The sequence below is a fragment of the Tinamus guttatus genome, unplaced genomic scaffold (assembly GCF_059628265.1).
Source record: "Tinamus guttatus ecotype Peru unplaced genomic scaffold, ASM5962826v1 Tinamus_guttatus_pri_ptg000356l, whole genome shotgun sequence".
In the NCBI taxonomy this organism is placed as follows: Eukaryota; Metazoa; Chordata; class Aves; order Tinamiformes; family Tinamidae; genus Tinamus; species Tinamus guttatus.
In genome coordinates, this window is record NW_028288890.1 from 3105927 (window position 1) to 3127040 (window position 21114).

The window sequence follows — 21114 nt, forward strand, 5'->3', positions numbered from 1 at the left end:
AGCTATCGGCGCGCGGGTGACCAATGGCTTTGGAGTGAGCAACAGTAGCTGGAACACGCTGAACAACTCAGTCACGCAGATGTGGAAAGCAGGGAAACTGGCAGCTGATCTTGATTTCCTAAGAGGTTCAGATCTGGATGACAGAGGCTTTGACAGGCAGCACAGGCATCTCTCATACCTGGAGCGAGTGCAGGCAGGGGTGGTTACACCTGGAGAATGACACGCTTGTGCATGCGAGGGGTGTTCCTCAGACTTGAAATTCCTACATAAAAAGACACCTCCCAGGGAATGCATTGTACAGGGATTTCCCCCAACTAACAAGGTTTTAAGCCCTGTTTAATGTAGGAAAAATTTCCTACTGCTGTGAACAGTGGCTCAGCTCCATCACCACTGCTGAAGCAGAGGCCTAGATCTCTGAAAACATCTGCAACCAGCACCATGTTTGTCTCTCTCCCCCCATTCCTTCTCAAATCCTCCTCCCTAGCCCATGCCAACCTCACACACTCCATATATACTATATATTCTATATATATTCTATAAACAGCCCCTGAAGCAGAGGCACCCAGGTTTAAGAGATGAGATCCTGACCTCAGGTGGCAGTGAAACTGATGTTATAAAATATGATCTGCATAAAGACATGAATGGTATTGCCACTCAGAGATGACATATTCAAGCCTATGGACCAGGCAGCTATTTAGGTGTAAGGACCAAACAGATCACAGGAAAATCTAAAACAAATGTAGGGAATTCCTTATAATCAGTTCTATATCGGACCTTGCTTTAAAGCTCTGTATCTACGGAGTAAAGAGCTAACGGCTCTTCCTAGCTTACTCAAAGATCTCTTCTAGCTCTTTGCTTGCACACAGTGTCTTGGTATCTATCCGGCAAAAATATGCAGCAATTTGAGTGAACTAGAGCCTTCAGTCTTCCACTTCTAATCCCAGTCAGGCAGCTTATGCTCTCATCATCTCCGAGCAAGGAAAGCCACGCAGCTCCCAGGATAGAGAGCGCTCCTTTCCAAGAGAGGCCTCGTCTTTTCGCTGTCCACACAGGACAATAAAACAGCAAAAAACAATAAAATGACTCCAACATTCTTATGCTGCTACTCACTCGGGCCACAGATATCCCACGAAGCACTTACGAAGTGGTCCCCAAACCACAAGGACGTATGCAGGAGAGTCAACTGCACTGGTGTGTGTGTCTGTGTGTGTGTGCTGAACATGACGACCAGCACAAACGAGCGGAGAGGCAGCTAACAGCGCGGGGAGGAAATGCTCCTCTCCCACGCAGCCACCCTGGGCCCCTCCACCTGCCTCTGCAGTCGGTTTCTTCCCCCCTCCCCATCGCGTTTTCCTTCTTGTCCAAACCCCGGGTGCTCAGCAATTTAGTGAGACAGAAAGGGCTGGCACCAGCCAAACTCTGCTCTGTGTTTTCTGCTTTTAAAAACAGCAGAAGATAGGGAACTCTTACCTAAATTTCCCCATGCAGCAATTGGTATATATTAAGTTTATATAAGAAGTTTATTCCCACCTGCATTACTACCATTAACTACCAGTAACACCTAGACAACAACAGAGCGAGAGCACGGAGTCAGGCGGAACTGGTCCGACTGCTGTTGTCAATGATACTACCCTACCACAAGCTACAGGCCCACGTCATCCTGCCGGGTTGTCATGATTTGAGGTGAATGTTTACAAGATGCCAAAAGTTACTTCAAGAATTTTCCTCGAAAAGGATGACCTGGTTTAAGCTCACATAAACCGAACACACCAATTTCTGATGGCCTCAAACACATGATTAGCTTTAATCATGTTTGGGCAAACCTCGTAATTACACATTTATCTTAGTTGTACAGACCATTACAGGCCATTGAGTGAGCAGTACTTGTTTTAACAGGCCTAATTGCAGCTTTAACTTCTTTCTCTTATCTTTTTGTAATTAGTTAACGAAAGGAATTAAGCCATAGTTCTCTAACAGATTAGCTGTCAGCGATAAACCTATAGTCTGCTAAATATGTGTACAACTCCAAACCAGAAGTTTACTCTCTAAAGAATCACGGGATCCTTAGGCCTGGGTTGTTAAGCATTTGCATTTGAATGTGGAGTAGCTGCTGAGTGTCCCATAAAACAAACTAAGTATCTGCTTCTTCCTCGGGGACTCTTGGACCCATTTGTTTAGGCCAGACAGTGCTGGTCATGCACCAAAAGCAAGGGCACCCGTTTCTTATAGGAGGATACTGAGCTAATCTCCTATAGATCTACCAGTTAGTTTGGTAAAAGAGGGCTCAGCGCTGTGAAATGCCCTGTTTGAAATGCCAAGGCTTGCAGTATATTCCCTCTTTTATTAAATGAATAGTAGGCACCAAGCAAGGATATAGCATCAGGGTGTGAATCCCTGGGGAGATGACACGCATTGGGAAAACCACCCATGCTGCTGGGCAGGGGGGACTGCCGTGTTAAATCCGGGAAGCACATGGCAGCGGCGCAGATTGTGCATGGGATAGCAGGAAACTAAGGAAAACGCACCAGGGTTGATTTAATTCCCTACGTCTCCAGGGCAGCCTCGGCTGCACTGCGGTTACACGCGGGGGTATCTGTGCTCCGTCACCCAGGGTGCTCGCTCGCACAGGCGAGCGCCCCAACCGCACACGGATACAGCCAACATCCCCCAGGAGCCAGCGGATTGCAGGAAACCCCGCCGGGCTCTGACACACATTCGAGGGCTGCACAGCAATGGTCCCTTTGGTCAGATACTGCCTCTCCGTGCCAGTTCTTGCCTTTCCCTGAAAGTCCTGGGCTTTCTGGCCAAACACAACCTCCTGACGTGCTTTGGTAAGAGTTTTCCCATCCAGATCAGAAGTTTGCAGGGACCTAAATGGTTAAAGACAACTCACCACATGCCACACCACAGGTAAGCGAAGACGTAGCATTAATCATGATGCAAACCAAACAGGAACATGGGCCTGAGTATCGGTGCTGTGACTAATGCCAGCGGTGTCTGCAAACCTGCAGTTCAAATTCCAGCTAATTAGGAGAGCTGAGCAATGCAGTGATGCTGCAAACGCGGTGACATGTCTGCTTAAGCCCCAAACACTCCACTTCTGTTAGCATTCCCAGCAATGACAGAGTCCCTTTAAGCACCTGAATGTTTCCAGGTCAGACGGGGTCATGCAGCTATCGTGAAAGGTAAGAGCACGTTAAATGCCAGTGATGTTTTAAATTACATTCTGTGTCTCAGCACGATGACAAAGGTTACAGCAGAACAGACAAATTCAAATACATCTGCCACCTCTGAGCACCTTAAAGTTTTACAAATTTTCTATATGACTAACAAAGACAAGTCCTGGATCTGAACACACTCGATTAGAACCATGAATCAGATCTAGATGTGGACTGCAGTCGCAAACCCTGTCTTCCCACCTGGGGAGAGGCTACCCCGGCTTTAATAAATGGAGAATAAATGTTGTGAAGAGCTAAAGGGGACAAGTAGCTAGTACTGGGGAATGGTTCTGTGCTGACAATCCTGATGGATACTTCTTCTTGTCAAGTCCAGCCCATACTTACAAGTAACTGAATATTTATGCCAATTTTGGGCCATTTGGTGTCCTATAGTCCCAGAGATCTTTGTGCAGGAGCAAGAGAAGTTGGGTGTCCATCTATATCTATGAATTGTCTTAACTAATCCCTCTTGGGCATTCCAAGCTGGGCAACCAAAACACAAAAAAGCCATAGGACACAGGGGTTTACTGCGATGTTTTGTTGGTAGGTACTTCCTTCGCCCATTAGTGCATTGGGTAAGCCTTGTTTTTAGGATTTCTTACATCCAAAAGGATTAATCCGCATGTGGCAGAGACCAGCCTGGCGCGAGCCTGCCTGGTGACAGGCTGATGAGATACCAGCTCTGATGCAATGCTATGAACTACCAGTATCTTCACTATTTTTTTTTTCATGGAGATACAAGTGCACTCAGAGGTTCACACTACAGTTACCTGTCTGGGAAATGCAGCTATCGACTACCCTTCTCTCCTCCTACCTGTTGTTCTTCCATGATGAGAAGTGAGTCACACTGGCAGGGTGAGAAATTTGCTGCAATTGCCACTTCTTTTCCCATTTGGTCGCTGCAGACAGGTGATTGAGTTCAGATTCCCCTTTTCTTCCCTCAAAACCTGTATTATCACTTAACCATAGCTGCTTTTCACTTCCCATCTCTTCAAAGTTAAAAAAAAAAAAGTTTTTTTCTACCTGTTTTACAGGAAATATATATCCTATATATATATATAATATATTTACAGGATATATACACAGACCACCTCCTGTCTTTTTGCTGGGCCCCACTGACAAGTGTCTGGCTCTATCTTCTATATTGCTTTCCATCAAATATTTATACACATTGATAAGAGCCCCTCTGAACCTTTTTTCCTCCACGTTTAAGGCCACATGAAGCATTCAAAATGTGGACTGAGAAGCCATATGGCCCTGTCCTGCTTTAGGGCATGACCCCTACGCTCTACATCCCTCTGAGCATTTCTCACTGCAGCTTTGGGCTGGATCAATGCTCTGAACCCAAAGCAACCTAGAGGCTGCATCTGAGCCTCCCCAGGGAGCTCTACACTCCTCAGTATTGCTTGGTAATAGGGGAAAGACAGCAAAGTCTTGCAAAGCTGCTTCTTGGAGGACAAAGGCCCTTCAAAGCTTTGTAAGAAAGTTTTTAGCAAGAGTAACATATATGTTTTTCCAAACATACTTGATGTCAAAAGTACATCCTGCTTCACGTTCACCCCAAATTGCTTTGGGGCTCTTCCTCTATCCCCCTGAATTACATCCATTGCAACCAGGTTTGCTGTGACCAGGGCATGGACAACATCTCTCCCTATCTGTCTCTGCTTGCATTCACTCTGAACAGGTTTTTCTTCACGTGGTTTCTTTGAAGCCTTCTTGGACAAAGGAAGTATATACATGCTTAAATATTTGTGGCTGCTGAGGGAGGCTTCTTTTATCCAACGGTTTTCCCTGACCTGGGAAGGGCAGCTCACTTTCAGGTTAAACGCTGCAGTGATAACGCCCGGGGCCCTCCTTTCTCTTAGCTCAACACAAGATTTCAGCCAAATAAAGCCAAATATGTATGCCAAATAAAGGTATCGCCAAATGTTCTCCTACTAACCACACAAAACCCAGCAGGTAGCCCCAGCCTCACAGGCAGCAACCTCCAACAGAGCTTCTCAGAGCTGCAGCAGCTGCTCTGTGCTCAGCAGTTACAAAAATTGGGTTTTCTTTAGCTTAAAGTCTGAATGCAAAATTCCTTTTGCTATTTGAAAATTGCTGCCTCAGAAACCAACCCCACCACCCTGCCCCTTCAGACCTGCAGCAGTCCCCAGAGGCTCTTTTACTTTCAGTCATTTTGGGGTAGCAAAAAAAAAAAAAAAAAAAAAAAGGAAAAGCCCAATCCCCATTCTCTATGCAATTAAATAATGTAATTACAAGACACTTGGTCATGAAGCATCAGCCCCAGGTCCTGACAGGAGCTTCAGCTGAGACAAAGCAGCCTTTCAGCTTTGCTAATTGAAGGATTTCTCATCCGATGGACCTGTCTGCAGTAAGAATAGTGCATGACACTCAAATGGTGGGATTTATGTTCCATTCAATTTAGTCTCTTAGCACATTAATGAGAGGAATATAATTGGAAGGAATAAGACAGATTCGTTTGCTTATCTAGCAGAACACCATTCCGTGGAGTGGTCCATATGCGGCTGCTTAGAAAGTAAACCTTAAAGAAAAAAGATTTTCTCTACCTTAAATCATTGAGAACACGATCCGTGGGAGTGTTAGGAGCCCTATGCTACCAGTGCTTGCTAGAATGCTGAGTTTTTAAAGCTCCTGTTTTCACTGTTGAGGGCCTGGTTTAAGACACAAGCAGAGGAGCCTGTTACATGCTCGTTCTGCCACGTTATGAGACCTTGAAGGGCAGCTTGGCCATAAAACCAATCCAAAACTGTTCCCCCAAGACACCGTGACTCTGGATGAAAACAAAACTGGTTTCGTTTTTCAAACCCACCAAGTAGGGAACACTGTATGGGCACTTGCAACGAGTATATCTGGCAATATTGCCATTTCCTCACTGAGATGTGCGATGACAATGTCAAACAGAGGAACTGGGAGACTAAAAAGCTAAAAACTTCTCTGCAACTGTGGAAACGATAAATGGCTCTTGATGCATGAAGAAATTAGCCATAAATTTTTCAAAACTTAGTACCTGGAATATGAACCAGAACTCAGTAGCTTTTGAAAAAAGCTTTAGTCAGCTCAGCGAGACACCTGCGTGGGAATGTTTTGTCCGAACATTTTCAAAGCAGGACAAGTTTTTGATAGCCCGTGAAGGACACATTTGAATGGAGTGACTCAAGGTTTACATGAAATTACCCTACCCTAAGTTGCTCAGGCAGCATTTTTACCCACACTGTTGGTTTATTCTGTATGTAGTACATTGGTTTACTTTGTACCTTAAGCTTAAGCACACCAGCGGGGCAGACAACCTGTAGGCAACATGGCTAAAATTATCAGACTCGATGCAAACTCTGCAAGGGAATTTCTTCTTCCTGCTTTCTGTTTTCACATTTCTCTGGTTTCCTGATCCAGAAGTGAAAGACTCACCTTGCAGTACATTTGGACAGCATCTGAGAAACATCTCGCTTGTAGCATCAGCTGTAAAATCACGCCTGATTTTACAGGGAGACATTGCTGCACCTACGAATTCCTCCTATCTACTTCTTTATTTGTCATCTTTTTTGCACTGTTGTTAAACTGCTATTTGAAGTGGTATCAATTGGCAAAGTTTTGTCATGCTGTAGATGCATTTCATTCTCTAAAACCAGATTATTTGACAAAATGACAATGCCATTTAGCTCCATTAAGTGCATTTGCATGTTTTGTCACTCTCTTCTCAGGAGACTTCAGTTATGTATTCAGCCATGGCAATCAGCGCCATTCCCAGGGATTTCCTGCTCAAAGCCTATTACATGGCTCTGGGATTACCACCCTAATTCAACATTATCTGAATTGTAAATCCAATGTTTCACATAGCACGTGGACTTGATGCATTTAAAAAGAAATGTCAGCACTTCAGAAGACTATTTTAGCACCTGGCACCATAAGACATTTGCCATCTTCATGTGTTTGTGCATCACTGTCAGAATGCAACAGGTCCTTCAGCCTTCATGCATGACCAGGAGGCCCCTCACACCACTGAGGAATCTCGGACACTTCCTATAGCACAAGCAATGATTTTGTATTAGCAGGCAACCAAGAGCTTAACCAAAGGATACTTTTCCTCTCTTTTGCATCCTGCTTTTCAGGAAAATACGCCCAACTTTCCGAGGCCACCAAGGCCCTGCTAATAAAAGACCGGGTTTGTTTCCAGGCCTCCTAAGGAGATTACGAGTGGGTTGAAATAATTGTTTGTTTTCACTGTCTGTGAGGCACCATTAACCAAACCCTCCTGAAGGATCGTGCTTCTTTTCACCTCATAAGCCTCAAGAACACAAGCCATGAGCAGCCTCGTTTACGTCCATGCTAAGAACACGTTAGTTTTTAACCTTAAACAAACAGGAACATTCCTCCAGACCTACACCTGAAGCAATCAAGCCAACTTCTGCCTTCTGCTCTGCCTTCTGCACCCGTGTAACCAAGCCAGACTTCCACAGCCCCGGAGCACAGCACACACCAGCGCAGCATCGCGTTGGTCACCACTGCCACTGCCAGGACCGCAGGAGGATGTTAGGATTTCTTTTATTTTCTTAATCTGTCACAAATTAAAAGAAATGCAGCATTTCTTTTTTCTTTTACTACGTCAGTCCCAGTCTGTTTAAGGAACATTTCCTCTTTCCTACATTCCAAAGATGCTTCGAATGAGGCTGAATTTAAGAGCCTATAATAATTATTTATAAAGCATCATGCTCTGGCATTAGAGGAACTTTCCTCAAGACGGGGTGGAAGCAATAAGCCATCCCTGTTGTGCTTCATCAGCACGCTCTGTGGTTAGCCAACTGCTGCAGCATGACAAGCAGAATATATATTTTAATAGAAACATTCCTTCTTGTTGTCTAAGACACACACAGCCGGGCAGAGGAATAAATATGCCCTCTTCCCTCTGCTTCCTCAGCAAGGTAAGTGACCCGGGTGGGATTTCCTCCTTGGGCACAATAAGAGCAGGACAGGCCAGGTGACTGGTAGAAACAGCCCTTGCTTCCAAACCTGCTGTTAAGTGGCACAGCAGCTGAGCCTTCCCACTCCTCAGCTTAGAGCCCATGAACTCAGGTTTCTGCATAAAAACAGAACAAAGCTGGAAAGGTCTTTGGCTTGTAAAGATCTTTCATGCCTGCACCACAGTCCCCAGCTGGTGTCTCTAGGCATTATCACGATCCAAAGAAACAGCATCCAACACAGGCACGTTCATTTAATAGCATGTGGGGTTTTGATTCAGTTTCCACAAGGACACAGAAAAGTTTCCCACTGACTTCTGAGGCAATGGACTCAGAACTACTAACCCAGGATAATGATTTCAACATCTTCCAATAACCTAGAAAACTAATGGTTTCCTAAAAAAGGCAATTAGAGAGCCCTCACTGAGACCAACGCAAACAAGGACGTAGCCTCCAGCCTATTTCACAATCCTCCTCCAGCACAAAACTCTCTCCACCTGCTGCAGAAAGTGCCTGAGCTCCGAGCAGCAGCGGGGACGCTCCGGTGCGAGTCGCTGCCTTCGCCCGGACGGGCCCCGCAGCCCTGGCAGCAGCGGGGCGAGCTCTGCCGCGTCCCGCGGAGCCACGGGAGCTCTCCCGACCTCAGCGCCTGCTCCCTGCGCTCGCCGCAGGTTTTGCAGGACACCAGAGCAGCCGGCGACCTCAGAGCAGGGAATGCAGAGCAGGACACACGTTGCTACGAACGTAACACCCTGCCCTGGCACTAAAACCCCTTTGGGGTCCGTGCAAGCGCGCGGGGCACCACACGGTGCTGTGCACGCTGCCAGGAGAGCTGCGCTGCATCATCTGAGCAAGGGGGCACAACGCCAAACGTCAACGGCGTGTCCTCCTCTGCAGGGTGCCAGATCTGCGTTAAAGGCTGGCAGAACACGAGAGCCAGGGGATGCCCTTGCCCATGAACACGGCATGCTACATCCAGCACAGTTTTCTTTAATGGTCACACAAATTATCAAGAACATGAAGAATCTCTTTTGTGGTCTTCCTCAGACATTTCCACTCAATTCACGAGGGCCTCAAATACTCAGTGTCCTTATTACATACAAAAAGATGGCTCGAGGCTTTTAGCTTTGTTTCTCTTTTCAAACTGTGGATTTATCTTAGAGCGCAGAAGCAAAAGAACAGAACTGTGTGTTTTACGATACGACTTCTGCCAGAGCACTGGAAGCCTCAAGGGTTTGGGATTTTTCTTTTTTTTTCCTTGGAGTGAATCATGTTTTGTGTAGGGAGAGAGTTGATTTCAGTTTACCTTGTTTAAAATTACCTCAGCTAACCATTTGCTTTATACTGCACATAATTTGCTGGTTCTCTTTTAGCACTCCAAGACAGACAAGGATCTGAAATAAATATAGATCTGGCAAACCTGGAAGACAGGATTTTAATGAGTGCTGCAGGCAAACTGCAGTCCCACAGTGGACTGTTGGCTTTCTCTTTTGGAGGTAAATCAAAGGAAAAAGAAACATTTGTAGAAATACCTATCAAGCTATATCAGTGCTTAAGCAGAAACGTAGAAACAAGCGAGGAGGCGGCGGATTCAAAAGCACATTCCTGGTTTACCTCGCTATTCTTTGCTTTTCCATTTTTGCCATCTGCAGCTCTGGTGTCTCCCAGCTAATCCCCGCAACCACAGTCTACCTGGCTGATCACCGGGTCTACCTAGCGGAGCCAAACTGGTTAGCAGGAATACTTTGATCATCTGTAAAACAGCATCCCTCTCGCAGAGATTTTTTTTCCAAGTTATTTACATGGGAAACAGCAGTACTTCACAAGACAGAGAGAACAGTTTGCAATTTCCCACCCTCCAGCTCCTTCTCGCTTTGAGAAATTGCTTTTTGCTCACTAGGGATAGGAGCAAAATCAGAAATCTCTGCTAAGAAAGGTGTGAAAGGTTCATGTGAGATGAATTTCTGGCCAAAGGAGGGGTCTCTAAGCACTGTTATCATGGCTAGCACTGCTGGGAACACCTAAGCACCCACCAACAAACCCTGTGCGCACAACGTGAGCAACGTGCTCCCACGTTCCGCTGTTCGTGTGGATGGGGACGTGTCTAAGGAAATGCCACGAAGCCGGGATGTCCCGTGCACTTCCCCGGGACGCGGCCACACTGCACAGCAGCTCGCTGATTTACTACAGCGATGACCAAAGTGTTTGCAATAACCAAAAATGTTTTCCAATAATCAAAACAAAGGCTTTTTTTCAGGTGGAAGTGTAGAAAATTGTATATATTTGTATATATGCAAATGCAGAACTATTTCACAGGAATGCATAAGCATTAATTTCTAAGCAGGTGGCTGTACTTATAAAGTACAAAATAAAGTACGTACATACTTGATTTAATCTCCTGTAACTAGAGTTAATCTGGAGATTCATCTAAATATGTACCTAGTTTAAATAATTTTAGGTTAATGAAAGAGCTTGTTAATGACCTCCTATGTAACTTTCATTTTAGGAAGTGCTGAGAAGTTTTATGGAGCAGAAAAAATGTAACTATCCAATACAAAGTCATAATCATTGCAGGAAGGCTCTTTTCCTGCTTTTACAGAAATGTTCTATACTTACATAAATTGTTAAATCACTTTATTTAGCAGAATAAAAAGTGAGCTTCTCTATATGATCCTGGGCACATTACTTCTGATTATTTTCTTTAGTTAAATTCACCATTATCTATTTGCATCGATAAAACCAGGTGTATGGGATGACCCTCTGATGTGTTCATTTGGGTTTCTTATTTTGATTTGTTTTAAATGCACTGTACCAAAAATTTAAGTGTCTCTGTCCTCTTGCTGTTTTGCTAGGCATGAAATTAATGCTTGGTTATTTCCCCAGAGCTACCACCTCCCATATACTCTGCAACTACCCCCTTAATTTGGGGCCGATTTTCTTTTTCCTTTGAGAGCCTGTTATTCTGTTATTTAGTAGCTGCTGGCAGATGAGATTCCTTCTTCATTTATCGAAGTTCATTACTCCTGTGAAAAGCCCCAAGATATTTGGAAATAAATAACCAAGGCTATTTAATAAGCAGTTACAAACCGTAAGGCAGCAGCAGCCTGTGGCAGCTACAGGCCACTATGGCAAACCTGGCCAGCTCCTGCCTTAGCTGTCACTGCTCGCTCAGTGTCACTCTATAATTTGAACCCAATCACCATGAAATAGCATTTAGACAGTATCTCAGATAAACTGCATGTTATTGTGCTCCAATCTTCCAATCCTTTTTTTTTTCTCAGATCAAACTCCACTCAATTAAGGGAATTTTTCCTCTCCATGCTCTTTTCTTGCTATATGGATGTTTCTTTGTTGACAACCTGTCAGTAGGATGGACAGATATGAATTAAAATGTCTTTCTCTGTATGCTCGTTTCTACACAATAAATAATCTAGATCTGCAGTCAAACTATCGCATTTTGATTACCTGCCTGTAACTGTTCTAACGTTAATCAAGAACAAGCATTATCAGTGCACTGCAAAAATCCTTTACAAATGAGGTGTCTTCAGCCTCCACCAGAGCTGTGGCTGCTTTCTGCCTCCGTGAAGTCCTCTATCCATTCCCAGTCCCAATTTTAACTATGTGGATGACTCCTCTATTAATTATCTAGGGATAACATGCACAAGGCACTGTCAAAATCCAGGGAAAGGCCATTCCTGCAGGCCCCGGGGCTGTTTCTACTGAATACCTCATTTCTCTCCTACTTCAGTATTTTGTTTTTCCACCTAAAGGAGTTTTTTGTACAAAATTTTCATGGGCTCAGCCTGTGCAAATTCTCAGGCCCAGGTTTTCATGTTCTGACCTTGTTTAACTTCTGCATCCGGTAGCTGTAGATTTTTCCATAACCTGCTGGGGTTGGTAACAAGAGCTGGGCATGAACCCTCTGTCTGAAGGTAAAGCTGAAGATCACAGAAAAATCAGGACGTGGAAGTTAGCTCAGTGTTGGGAAGTTTATGCCCAAGGTGGTGGCATGGGCCCGCATGTGTCTCTGTGGAATTAGTGCTGATGCAAACCCAGGAGCGTTTTACACAGGTCACGCTCTTTCATCTTGGCTCTCGTGCAACTTCCAAACATTAGGGTTTGGAGTTCAAACACATTTCAGCTTTAAAAATATCATTTTCTCTCCCTTTAGCTAAAAATATGCCATTTCCACTCTGAGCTCTGCACACTGATGTATATTAATCCTTGAACTGCTTCAGCTAACAAGCCCAAAATCCATAAACTAAAAATCTACCCTGACAACACAGATTACATCAGGGTGGATTCAGTTCTCAGCAACTGCTCCCTCAGTACTTGTAACTACGGGGCTTGGTCCATGGCAGAGACAACGAGAACCTGAGCAAGGATCCGGATTCCCAAAACGAAAAGTGTCTCTAAGTGGGCGATTGCTTCCTTCCAAAAATATCTTCTTCTGCTTCTACACCTGGCCCTGTGCATTTTCCTTTCCAAATGCAGCAACAATCAAAACACGAGGGCAAGATGGACGTGTGGCCACCACCGCTGCTTTGAGTGGAAATTCTGCTTTATCGGAGCCGCAGCGCGTGCACGAGCGGGATGGGACGGGAGGAGCAGCCTGAGCACTGGCTGCCATTCCCGAAGCGTGCCCACAACGTGGCAACCTCGGGAACGCGGCTGGGCGGGAAGGCTGCAGGATGCCCCTGCTTCCCTTGGGAAAAGCACCCTGCCACTGCCAGGAGCTGTGATTGATGCGACTCTTCAGGAATGTTGCCACCTGCAGCAATTAAATCTTCTCTGGAATATGACTTAAACACGGGATTTTTTTTTCCGCAGAAACTGCCAGATCACTGTTTCCTCTGAGTAATCACCGACAGGCAAGAAAATGGATGCAAGGAGGAGTCCTCTAAAGGGGCGAGGGCGGCTGGCTGTAAGCAGACTTTCTAGCCATCCCCAATGGCTGGTTATATATAGCCACAGACTTTCTATTTTTGATCTTTTTTAAAGCCTTTTTTAAGTGTCTACGCTCTCCCTCAAAGCAAAGCCCTTGTATCAACAGGAACTCTTGCTTAGCCATGCTTCTCGTGGTATTTTTAGGAACTTGCGTGTTCAAAGAATAGAAGTTTTCACAGAAAAGAAGAAACAATAACACAGCTCACACTTGACAGAAGCTCAGATGGGGCAATGAGCCACAGGCCAGACACACTCCGGAGGGGTCTGTCCCGCTTGGCCTCTGCGATGGGGAGCAGAAACCCAGGAGGAGGTACCCAGCCAAGTGCTGCTGCCAAGAACTCACCTGTTCCGTGATGAACGAGCTTGAAAACGTGACCGCCGACCAGAAGAAGATCCCACAGCTGAGAATGATCTTCCTGTTGAAACGGTCACCAAGGTAACCAAAGATGGGCGCTGCCACCATGAAGCTGCAGATGAAAACTGCCAAGAAGAGAAAAAAAGGAAGAAACATTTCATAAACATCAGGGCAAGCACATGAAAACTAATTTTCTGCAAGTCAAATCCTCTAGAGAGCAGTTCCATTTAATTAGATGTTCTGCAGCCCTGACTTGCAAAGTTACTCAGCCTGATAGGCTTTCAGAGGCAGAGATTCCTTAATCAAACAGATTTCTCATTCCCAGAGAAACTTCAGGGCAGTGAACTTGGATTACAGTTGAAACCACCGACCCCTTGGTCTACTACAAGCTGAAAATCCAGGGATAGGCAAAACTGGGACAGCATAAATTAAGAGCCCCTGCCCAAATGTCCCTGAGAAGGTGAAATGAAGGTTGGAAGGAATTGTAGGAAACAGAGATCGAGTCAAGGGCTCCGGGCTGGCCCTTGCAGCGGGAAGAAATAGGCCACAGGAACTGAAGAACTTTCATCCATCAATTTTAAGGCAAAGTGAGAAAAAATATTTGATGCTACTATTGTCCTAGAGGCAATCCACAGCTAGGCAGAATTTTGCAGTCTCCTTATCAGGTCCCTTCAACAGCTCTGAACTTGTACTGAAGCCCATCAGTGAGCAGCTACTTCACCAGAAGAAACACTTTTGACCTACAAAGTCTGGAGGGGCCGGGGCTGCCCTTACAGGAGAGGCTGCAGGTTCCCCCTGCGCTTCTCCCTCTGCAAACCAGAGCATTAGCCCAGAGCTTGAGCATTAGCCCAGAGCTTGGGCCAGGCAGGGGGGAGCTGCAAAGTCGCCTTCGCTTCAGACGTCACCTCTCTGGGTCAGCTGAAAACAACCACGTAAAAAAGGCAAATGCACTGCGCTCACCACTGATTCTGCAGAAACTGGTTTGCGTTGATTTATACCTGTTCCTTTTTTTTTTTTTTCTGCCCATATTAGAGATGGGGAGGAGTGCAACTACTCTGATCTGGCACAATTTATTTCTTCCTCTCTACTATTCCTCTCTAACCTCTTGGATTTTCACTGACTTTCTGGTCTCAGCAAAGCCAGGAGGATTCTGGAGGGAGCGCGGAGCCTGCGGGTCCCTCGTTAGCCTGAGTTATGACTCGTGTTAATTACCGGGAGGTTCCCTGAATGCCGGGTAGGCTTTAGTGTCGACAAACCCCAGCAACCTATTTTTAAACATACCAAAGGAAAAGAAAAAAGAAGACCAGAGGAGAGGATATACATTCATTTGAGAGGAATGTGAGTACAATATTAAAACTGTTAAGACACAAGTTACGACATTGTCATGGTGGCACGTGGCAGACGAAAAACATGCATGTCTTCAAGAGGGAAATGATCTGTATGTCTCTTCTTTTTAATGTTAATCTTCAATCTTAATGTTAGTGCTTCATCTTAATGATGTCAAAGTTGCTTCATACGTAATATCTATCCATTTGCACCTACGTTTTGCAAGATAAACCACTCTGTGTATAGCAGCTTTGCACTATGATGTTTATGACAGGAATTGCAGATTTATTCTTTGTAAACAGTTATGGTAGAATAAATAAGTAGACAGCAAATACAGAAACACTAAGGAGTAAAAAGAAGCAAGTGCAATGTTATCCCACATATATTTCAATATGCACCCCCAGGAACGCTGTGGACAATGTGGCTGCTAAGTCAAGACATAAAATCTAGTGATACATTGAGAGCTCAGCTCGGATTTTGTGCTGAGATGCTCGTGCAGACGCCGCGGGCAGGTGCTGGGTCGCGGCTCCCTGCCCTGCAGCACAGCCCGTGTTCCCGGCTGCGCGTCCCGGCGGCCCTTCGCGCGCTGCCTCCGCTCGGCCGGATTTGGCTCCCGAACGGTGCTGGCTGCCACCAGCGGGGCCCTTCGGCGCGCGCCCGCGCTGAGCGTTTTGGAGCCCTCAGCTCCGTCACGAAGCACCTTCCCGAAGTGTCACCAAAGCTCCGGCCCGTGCGGAGCGGGAGCAGGGACTGCGCTGCCGCCCAGCCCGCGGCCCCGTATCCCGGCGTTCTCACGGTGCAAAAACAACGTGAAGTGAAGAAAGCCCCCACAGGGAAAATGAGAAACACCCGCTCAGCATCCCAGCGCCCCATATACAAAATAACCTGAGGCACGGAGGGTGTGATCCAAAATCCACATTAATCAACGGGATTATTAACTTCAGTGACCCCTGGATAACAAATGGGAAGTCTAATTTTGGAACGCGGGCGAAAGCAGGCAAAGGGCTCGAGCGTCCTCTTTCCAATAAAATAAAATAAATGGAAGAAATCTCCCCGTGCCTCCCTCCTAATGTGTGCCCTGCTGTTATTCAGGTCCTTTCAGGGAAATTGTTTTTGGGGGATTCTGCTCTGAACTAAGCTATGAGCTTTGTCACTAGTAAACAGCTGATTTGACAGCTCCACAAGGTGTAAAACAAAGGGATAACAGAGCATAATAAATAACAGTTAATGGAATGAAGCTGCCATAATAATAAACGCAACTGATATCAGAGTATTTATGACCCAAATATGCAACAAAGCATCGATCGACTCAGACAAATGCAGAATACGAGGGTTGTGTGATCTGTCAAAAAGGATCTGCCTGGTCCGGGCATTTCCCGGGAATCAATTTTTGCAATTACTCCTGTGAATGCAGACGAGGCTCCTGCACAAGGGGCACGGGTGCAACCGCCATCGAAAGGGACTTTGTAAACTCACCACCTGGGACTGAACAGCCTCAGTCAAGGGCACGGTACCAGGTGGGATGGAAACCCAAGTCGCTCCAGACCAGGAGAGCTGAGGTGCTACAATAAGCAAACGTTGCAAAGGGGGGATTTTATCCAGATAAGACTCATGGTGCTCCTAGCTAGGGAGAAGGGTGGTGGAAAGCAGACTAATTTGCAAAAAAAGACAGCAGCAGCCCAAGGCAGAAGGGCCACACTGCAACAGAGGAGCCCGGTGCTTGCACCAGTCTCCTTGCAGCTCCTCTCTTTTCTTCCATGGCTTTTTTTGCTCCTTGCATCACCCACTGCCCCAGTAACGCCCGAACAGCAGCGCTGCAGCCTCTACCCGACGCACAGCCCGAACCCTTCCCATTAGCGAGGGCTGCGACAGCGGCAGGAATCCCCTGGGGTTGGCGTTGGCGGCCGAGCGGGCAGCAGGCAGAGCTCCGTGCGCGGCATTAGCGCAAGCCCCGGCTGATTTCCCTTGGGAAACGATCTCCAGCGGCGCCCGCAGGAGCGGTCCAGCCCCAGCGCCGGGGGCAGCGAGATACAAATTATCGGCTGAGCAGAGGATGAATAAACAGGCGCAAAGGCCAGCGCGGGGGGAGCTGCTCTAGGTGTTCCCCAAACGGGAGGCCGTGTCCCCGCGCCTCCCTTTGCCGGCTGCCGCCCGGGACGGCTCGGGGGCTGTTTCGGCTCCGGATCCGGTCCCACCCTGCGCAGGTGCCCGAGCACCACAGCGGACGGCGCTGCCCAGCTCTTCCTGCGCGCGGCTGCAATTACAAAAATTGCAGGTTAAGAAACCAAAGGAGCCATGAAGCCTTCCCTGTCCCCTACCCTTCTCCTCTCCTCCTGGAAGGACATGGGGATGGAGGTGGCAATGCAAGGCTGCCAGCCCAGCCCCTGTTCCCCCGTTCCTAGAACGCTGAGAGCATCCCAGGCATCTTTTAGCTTTGATTCAACTGCACAAGGTTTATTTTTTCCTAACAGGAATAAGGTTGGAAAGGCACAAATAGCTCTGTGCTGCCTGGCGCAGGGCCGGTCGGGGGGAAGGCTGGGGCGACCGCGGAGCCCTGAGTCAGCAGCGCCTGAGGAGCCGCGAGGGCTGACAGGGCCACACGGCCCCTGCCTCGAGGGACCCGCGAGCCGCACAGCGCAGGACAACCGCGGCTGGGAGGCTGCCACAACGCTCCCCGTTACAGACCTGCAAGGAGAGCACCTAAGCGCCCAGCTCGCTGCCGAGGGGTCGTCTCTGGGTGTTTTCTGCTGGGGTCTGTTCCAGCCCCTTCTGTGCCAGGGGTTCCGGCTCCCAACCACCCTCCTGGCTCAAGGTGCTCGTGGCATCCGCTGCCACCTGCCTGTGATGGGCACTGGAGGCCCTCATGCCAGCGCAACCGGCCACGCTGCCTCAAAGATGTGTTTTTCCAGTGCTTTTTTATTATTTTCAGCTCTCATAGTATTACTCAGCACAAACACAGCACGTTGGATCACGCTGAGGCTTGGGACAATTTGCACAGGAAGTTGCTGTCATTAATTTCTGCATTAGGTGTGAGAAAACACAGGAAGGAAACCCGCCCGCAACGTACAGCCAAAACAACAGCCGAGAAGCCGCGTGGCTCTTCCAGCTTCACCATGTCCTCTGTATAGGACCACATTTACCCTAAAGGTATTTTTACAGGTATACAAGCATAATTAAGAGCATTTTTTTTTCTTGTAGGGCCATTTGAGAGACACTTTGGTGCCTTGAACCTGTGCATCCAGCCACAACCTGCTGCTGGGAACATCTGACCACGGGGCCATCTAATGCTCTGCGAAACCTCTGCAGGATGATTGGAAACATCCGCCCTTAGATGGAGAGTGAATTCTTCCACCACATTTCCTTGCATGACATTTCAGTCCTCAGTCCAGTATCATCACAGACTCCACTACAGGTATACGGGTACATCCCTCTCTTCATGGACTCTGTTTTGCTTCATTTCCAGTTTAACAGACAACAGATGGACCCTGTTATTGCATTTTGCCAAGTGAAAAACACAGGAGTGCCGGGTTCCAGCCTCCCAGGCAGACGAGAAGTTTCTGACACGTGTAAGGAGCTTTGAAACGGCTCCGTATGTCACCCAGAGCTGTCATCTAGCGGCAGCATCAAACACAGGAACGTTTTAAGAAAAAGGCCCAAGAACACAGCAAATCCACTGGATTTAAGTATACAAATGTCTGGTTTGGGCTGAAATGCCCAGGATTTTGAGCTGGGCTGAAGTGAATGCAGCACCAGATCAAAGAGGGAATTGCACAAATGCCTCATTCCCACGTGCTTGTGTCCTTAGCAAATTCCTGAGGACAAATGCGGCGTTTTGGAAGGCGTGAGCCTGGTCGCTCACAGCAGTTGCATTGCCCTGGTCTCTCTCCATCAGAACACTCTGCGCTGGGTTCCTCTCCCTGCAGATTCCCATTCAGGTTCCAGTATATCCCGTCCTCTCCACAGTGATCAAAATGTGCCAGTCTTTCCTTAGAATAAGCTCTAGGAAATGTAAGCAGCCTGTTTAGGATGAATATATACACACACAGTTGACATATGCATTTACATTGAGACGTCTGCTCTGTGATGCTGCTCAACTTCATTTGCTGTGACAGGGTCAGAGAGGTGTCACAACCTGGTTATGAAAACACACTTATAAGGGGAGACAAGGCCTGAAAAAAGAGTTTTCCTGGCAAGTTCATGGTTGACTCAACATCACACAGGGAAGAACCAAATACTGATAATTCCAGCCCTTTTCCTCATTGCAGAAACCAGGTTCCTCCAAGAGGTAGTTCTTATATTCCCAGCAAAGGATATCCTGAAAGTTCACTTTGTTCACCTTAGCCGACAAGAATAATGGCTTCAGAGGGATTTGCTGGGAAATCCACTGCTTGGAAACACAAAGCCAGATAAAAATAACCAGAAATTTAGTTAAATAACAAACTAATTGAGAGAAAGTCTTGGGCAAAGAATAACCAGTGTCACAGACACACAGCTACTGCCAGAATTGCCATGGATGGTGCATATACCACTGATTCATACAACGCTAGCCGGGGAGGTTATGGATGTGAGACCGCCTGTGTGTTGTTGCACAAACACTCCTGGCTCCCCACAGCCCAGGTAACAGCTTCAGAAATAGTTCTTTTAAAAGTTAAGCCCCCAAAGGGAAATAACACACGAGTAAGCAAAGACCAGAGCAGCGGCACTCGTATCCTGCTTTTCACCTTGGGAATGACCGTGGTAACAGGTACCAGCATTTTCAGGGATTTGGGAAACCATAACATCAAGAAGGCAGGTCCTGGAGAAGTGCCTCATACTACAACACGTAGGTAGCAATCAAAAGAAAGAGTTTTCGTGTGCTTTCAGCAGTACCTTGATTCAGACTCCTGAAGGCAATGGAAAAGCTCCCACTTGATTCCGTGGACACGAGAGCCAAGGTTTTTGTTTAGCTGTAACTGCTTATGAAGCCCCACTGGCAGCAGAGATCACCACCTCTCTACTTGTGAACATGCTTTGGTACTTGCAGGTTTGCTGCAGCCCTATAACATAAAAGGTTATTACTGGAAAAAGTACTGAGAAAGGCAACAAGAACTGCCAAAAGGGCAGAGCAGGTCCTTTCACGAGAGAGCATTAAACAGACCAGGGATGACTGATGGGGCTCTAGGAGAGATCAAACACCATGTGCAGTGCAGAAGAAGGAGCATCAATCACCTGCTCTTACAGAAGACTGACCAGGTGGCATTGAATAAGGCTGGCTGCTGTGCAATTCAATATGGGTATGCCAGGGAATTATCATCATGGCCGTATATGTACTATTGATCCCAACCAGAGACAGGGTAACTTACTAAAAGGACCTTTGGTCTGGACTGGTCTGCTTGTTCCCATGTTGCTTTTAATGAAAAAAGTATCTAGGAAGACAAAATTGCATCTGCTTTATTTCCACCAGACTGACTAGCTAATGCATTATTAGTGTGCTACTGGTTGACCAAGTTACATTTGTAAACAAGGAGCTTTAGTCCTTGTCCCCGCACAGGGACGGGGTGAAGCTTCCCAGGCAGAGCTCTATTCTCTTGCAGTTTCTTCTGTATTTGATTTACCCGACCGATGATTTGAAAACTCTGCAGCTTAACAGAGTGGGACAAAAGGGGGAATCACCCCTTTCTGACTGCTGCAGCCTCCTAGCCCGAACAGCACGGGACACGGCTTTGTTTGCCAGCCCCCAGGCAGGAAAAGCTCCACTTGCCAGTTAGGACAGACTTGTTTTCATCCCGGTCAGTCCTGAATCAGATCAAAGATCCTAGAGGCATGGGCCTTGGTCAGTAGTTCTGCAGCACTCCTGCAAGACTGGGTTTGCCTCAACACGGCCACAACAGATCCAAGAACCTTAGCTGCTGTTGCAGAAGCAGCTGTGGAGAGCCCACGTCTGACAGGAGGGCGGAGGTTTCCTTGATGCACAGACCTTCAGGGCACCCTGCGCACACCCCATCCGACTGAGAGCTTCATTCACAGATTAAACCCCAGCAGGGGAGACAGCCGAGAGGCCGGGAGGATGGAGGGCTCCCCCCGGGGTTCAGGGCTAGGAAAGGTGTCCTGAGAAAAGCGTTTAAGTAACCACAGAAATGAAGCATCTGTTCTCCTCCCTTCCTCTCTTGGCAATCTTTATTTTCTCGCTGCAGCTACAATACCAGGCCCAGGAGATGCTGGGTGCCCCGTTCAGATCCCAGAGAAGAGCTTCACCTCCTGTGTCCATCAAGGGTCTCAAGTCAGGCAGCCACAACTAAAATAACCGTCAGTC

General features: G+C 47.0%; 1 protein-coding gene across 1 annotated transcript in view; it reads right to left on the reverse strand.

Annotated features, from left to right (window-relative positions):
- The window catches only part of SPNS2 (SPNS lysolipid transporter 2, sphingosine-1-phosphate), a 103206-nt gene that overhangs the window by 37295 nt on the left and 44797 nt on the right, over positions 1-21114 (reverse strand). Inside the window, exon 3 of the mRNA XM_088530100.1 lies at positions 13485-13621. Coding sequence (XP_088386226.1) covers positions 13485-13621 — 137 coding nt within the window. The remainder of the gene's footprint in view (positions 1-13484; positions 13622-21114) is intronic.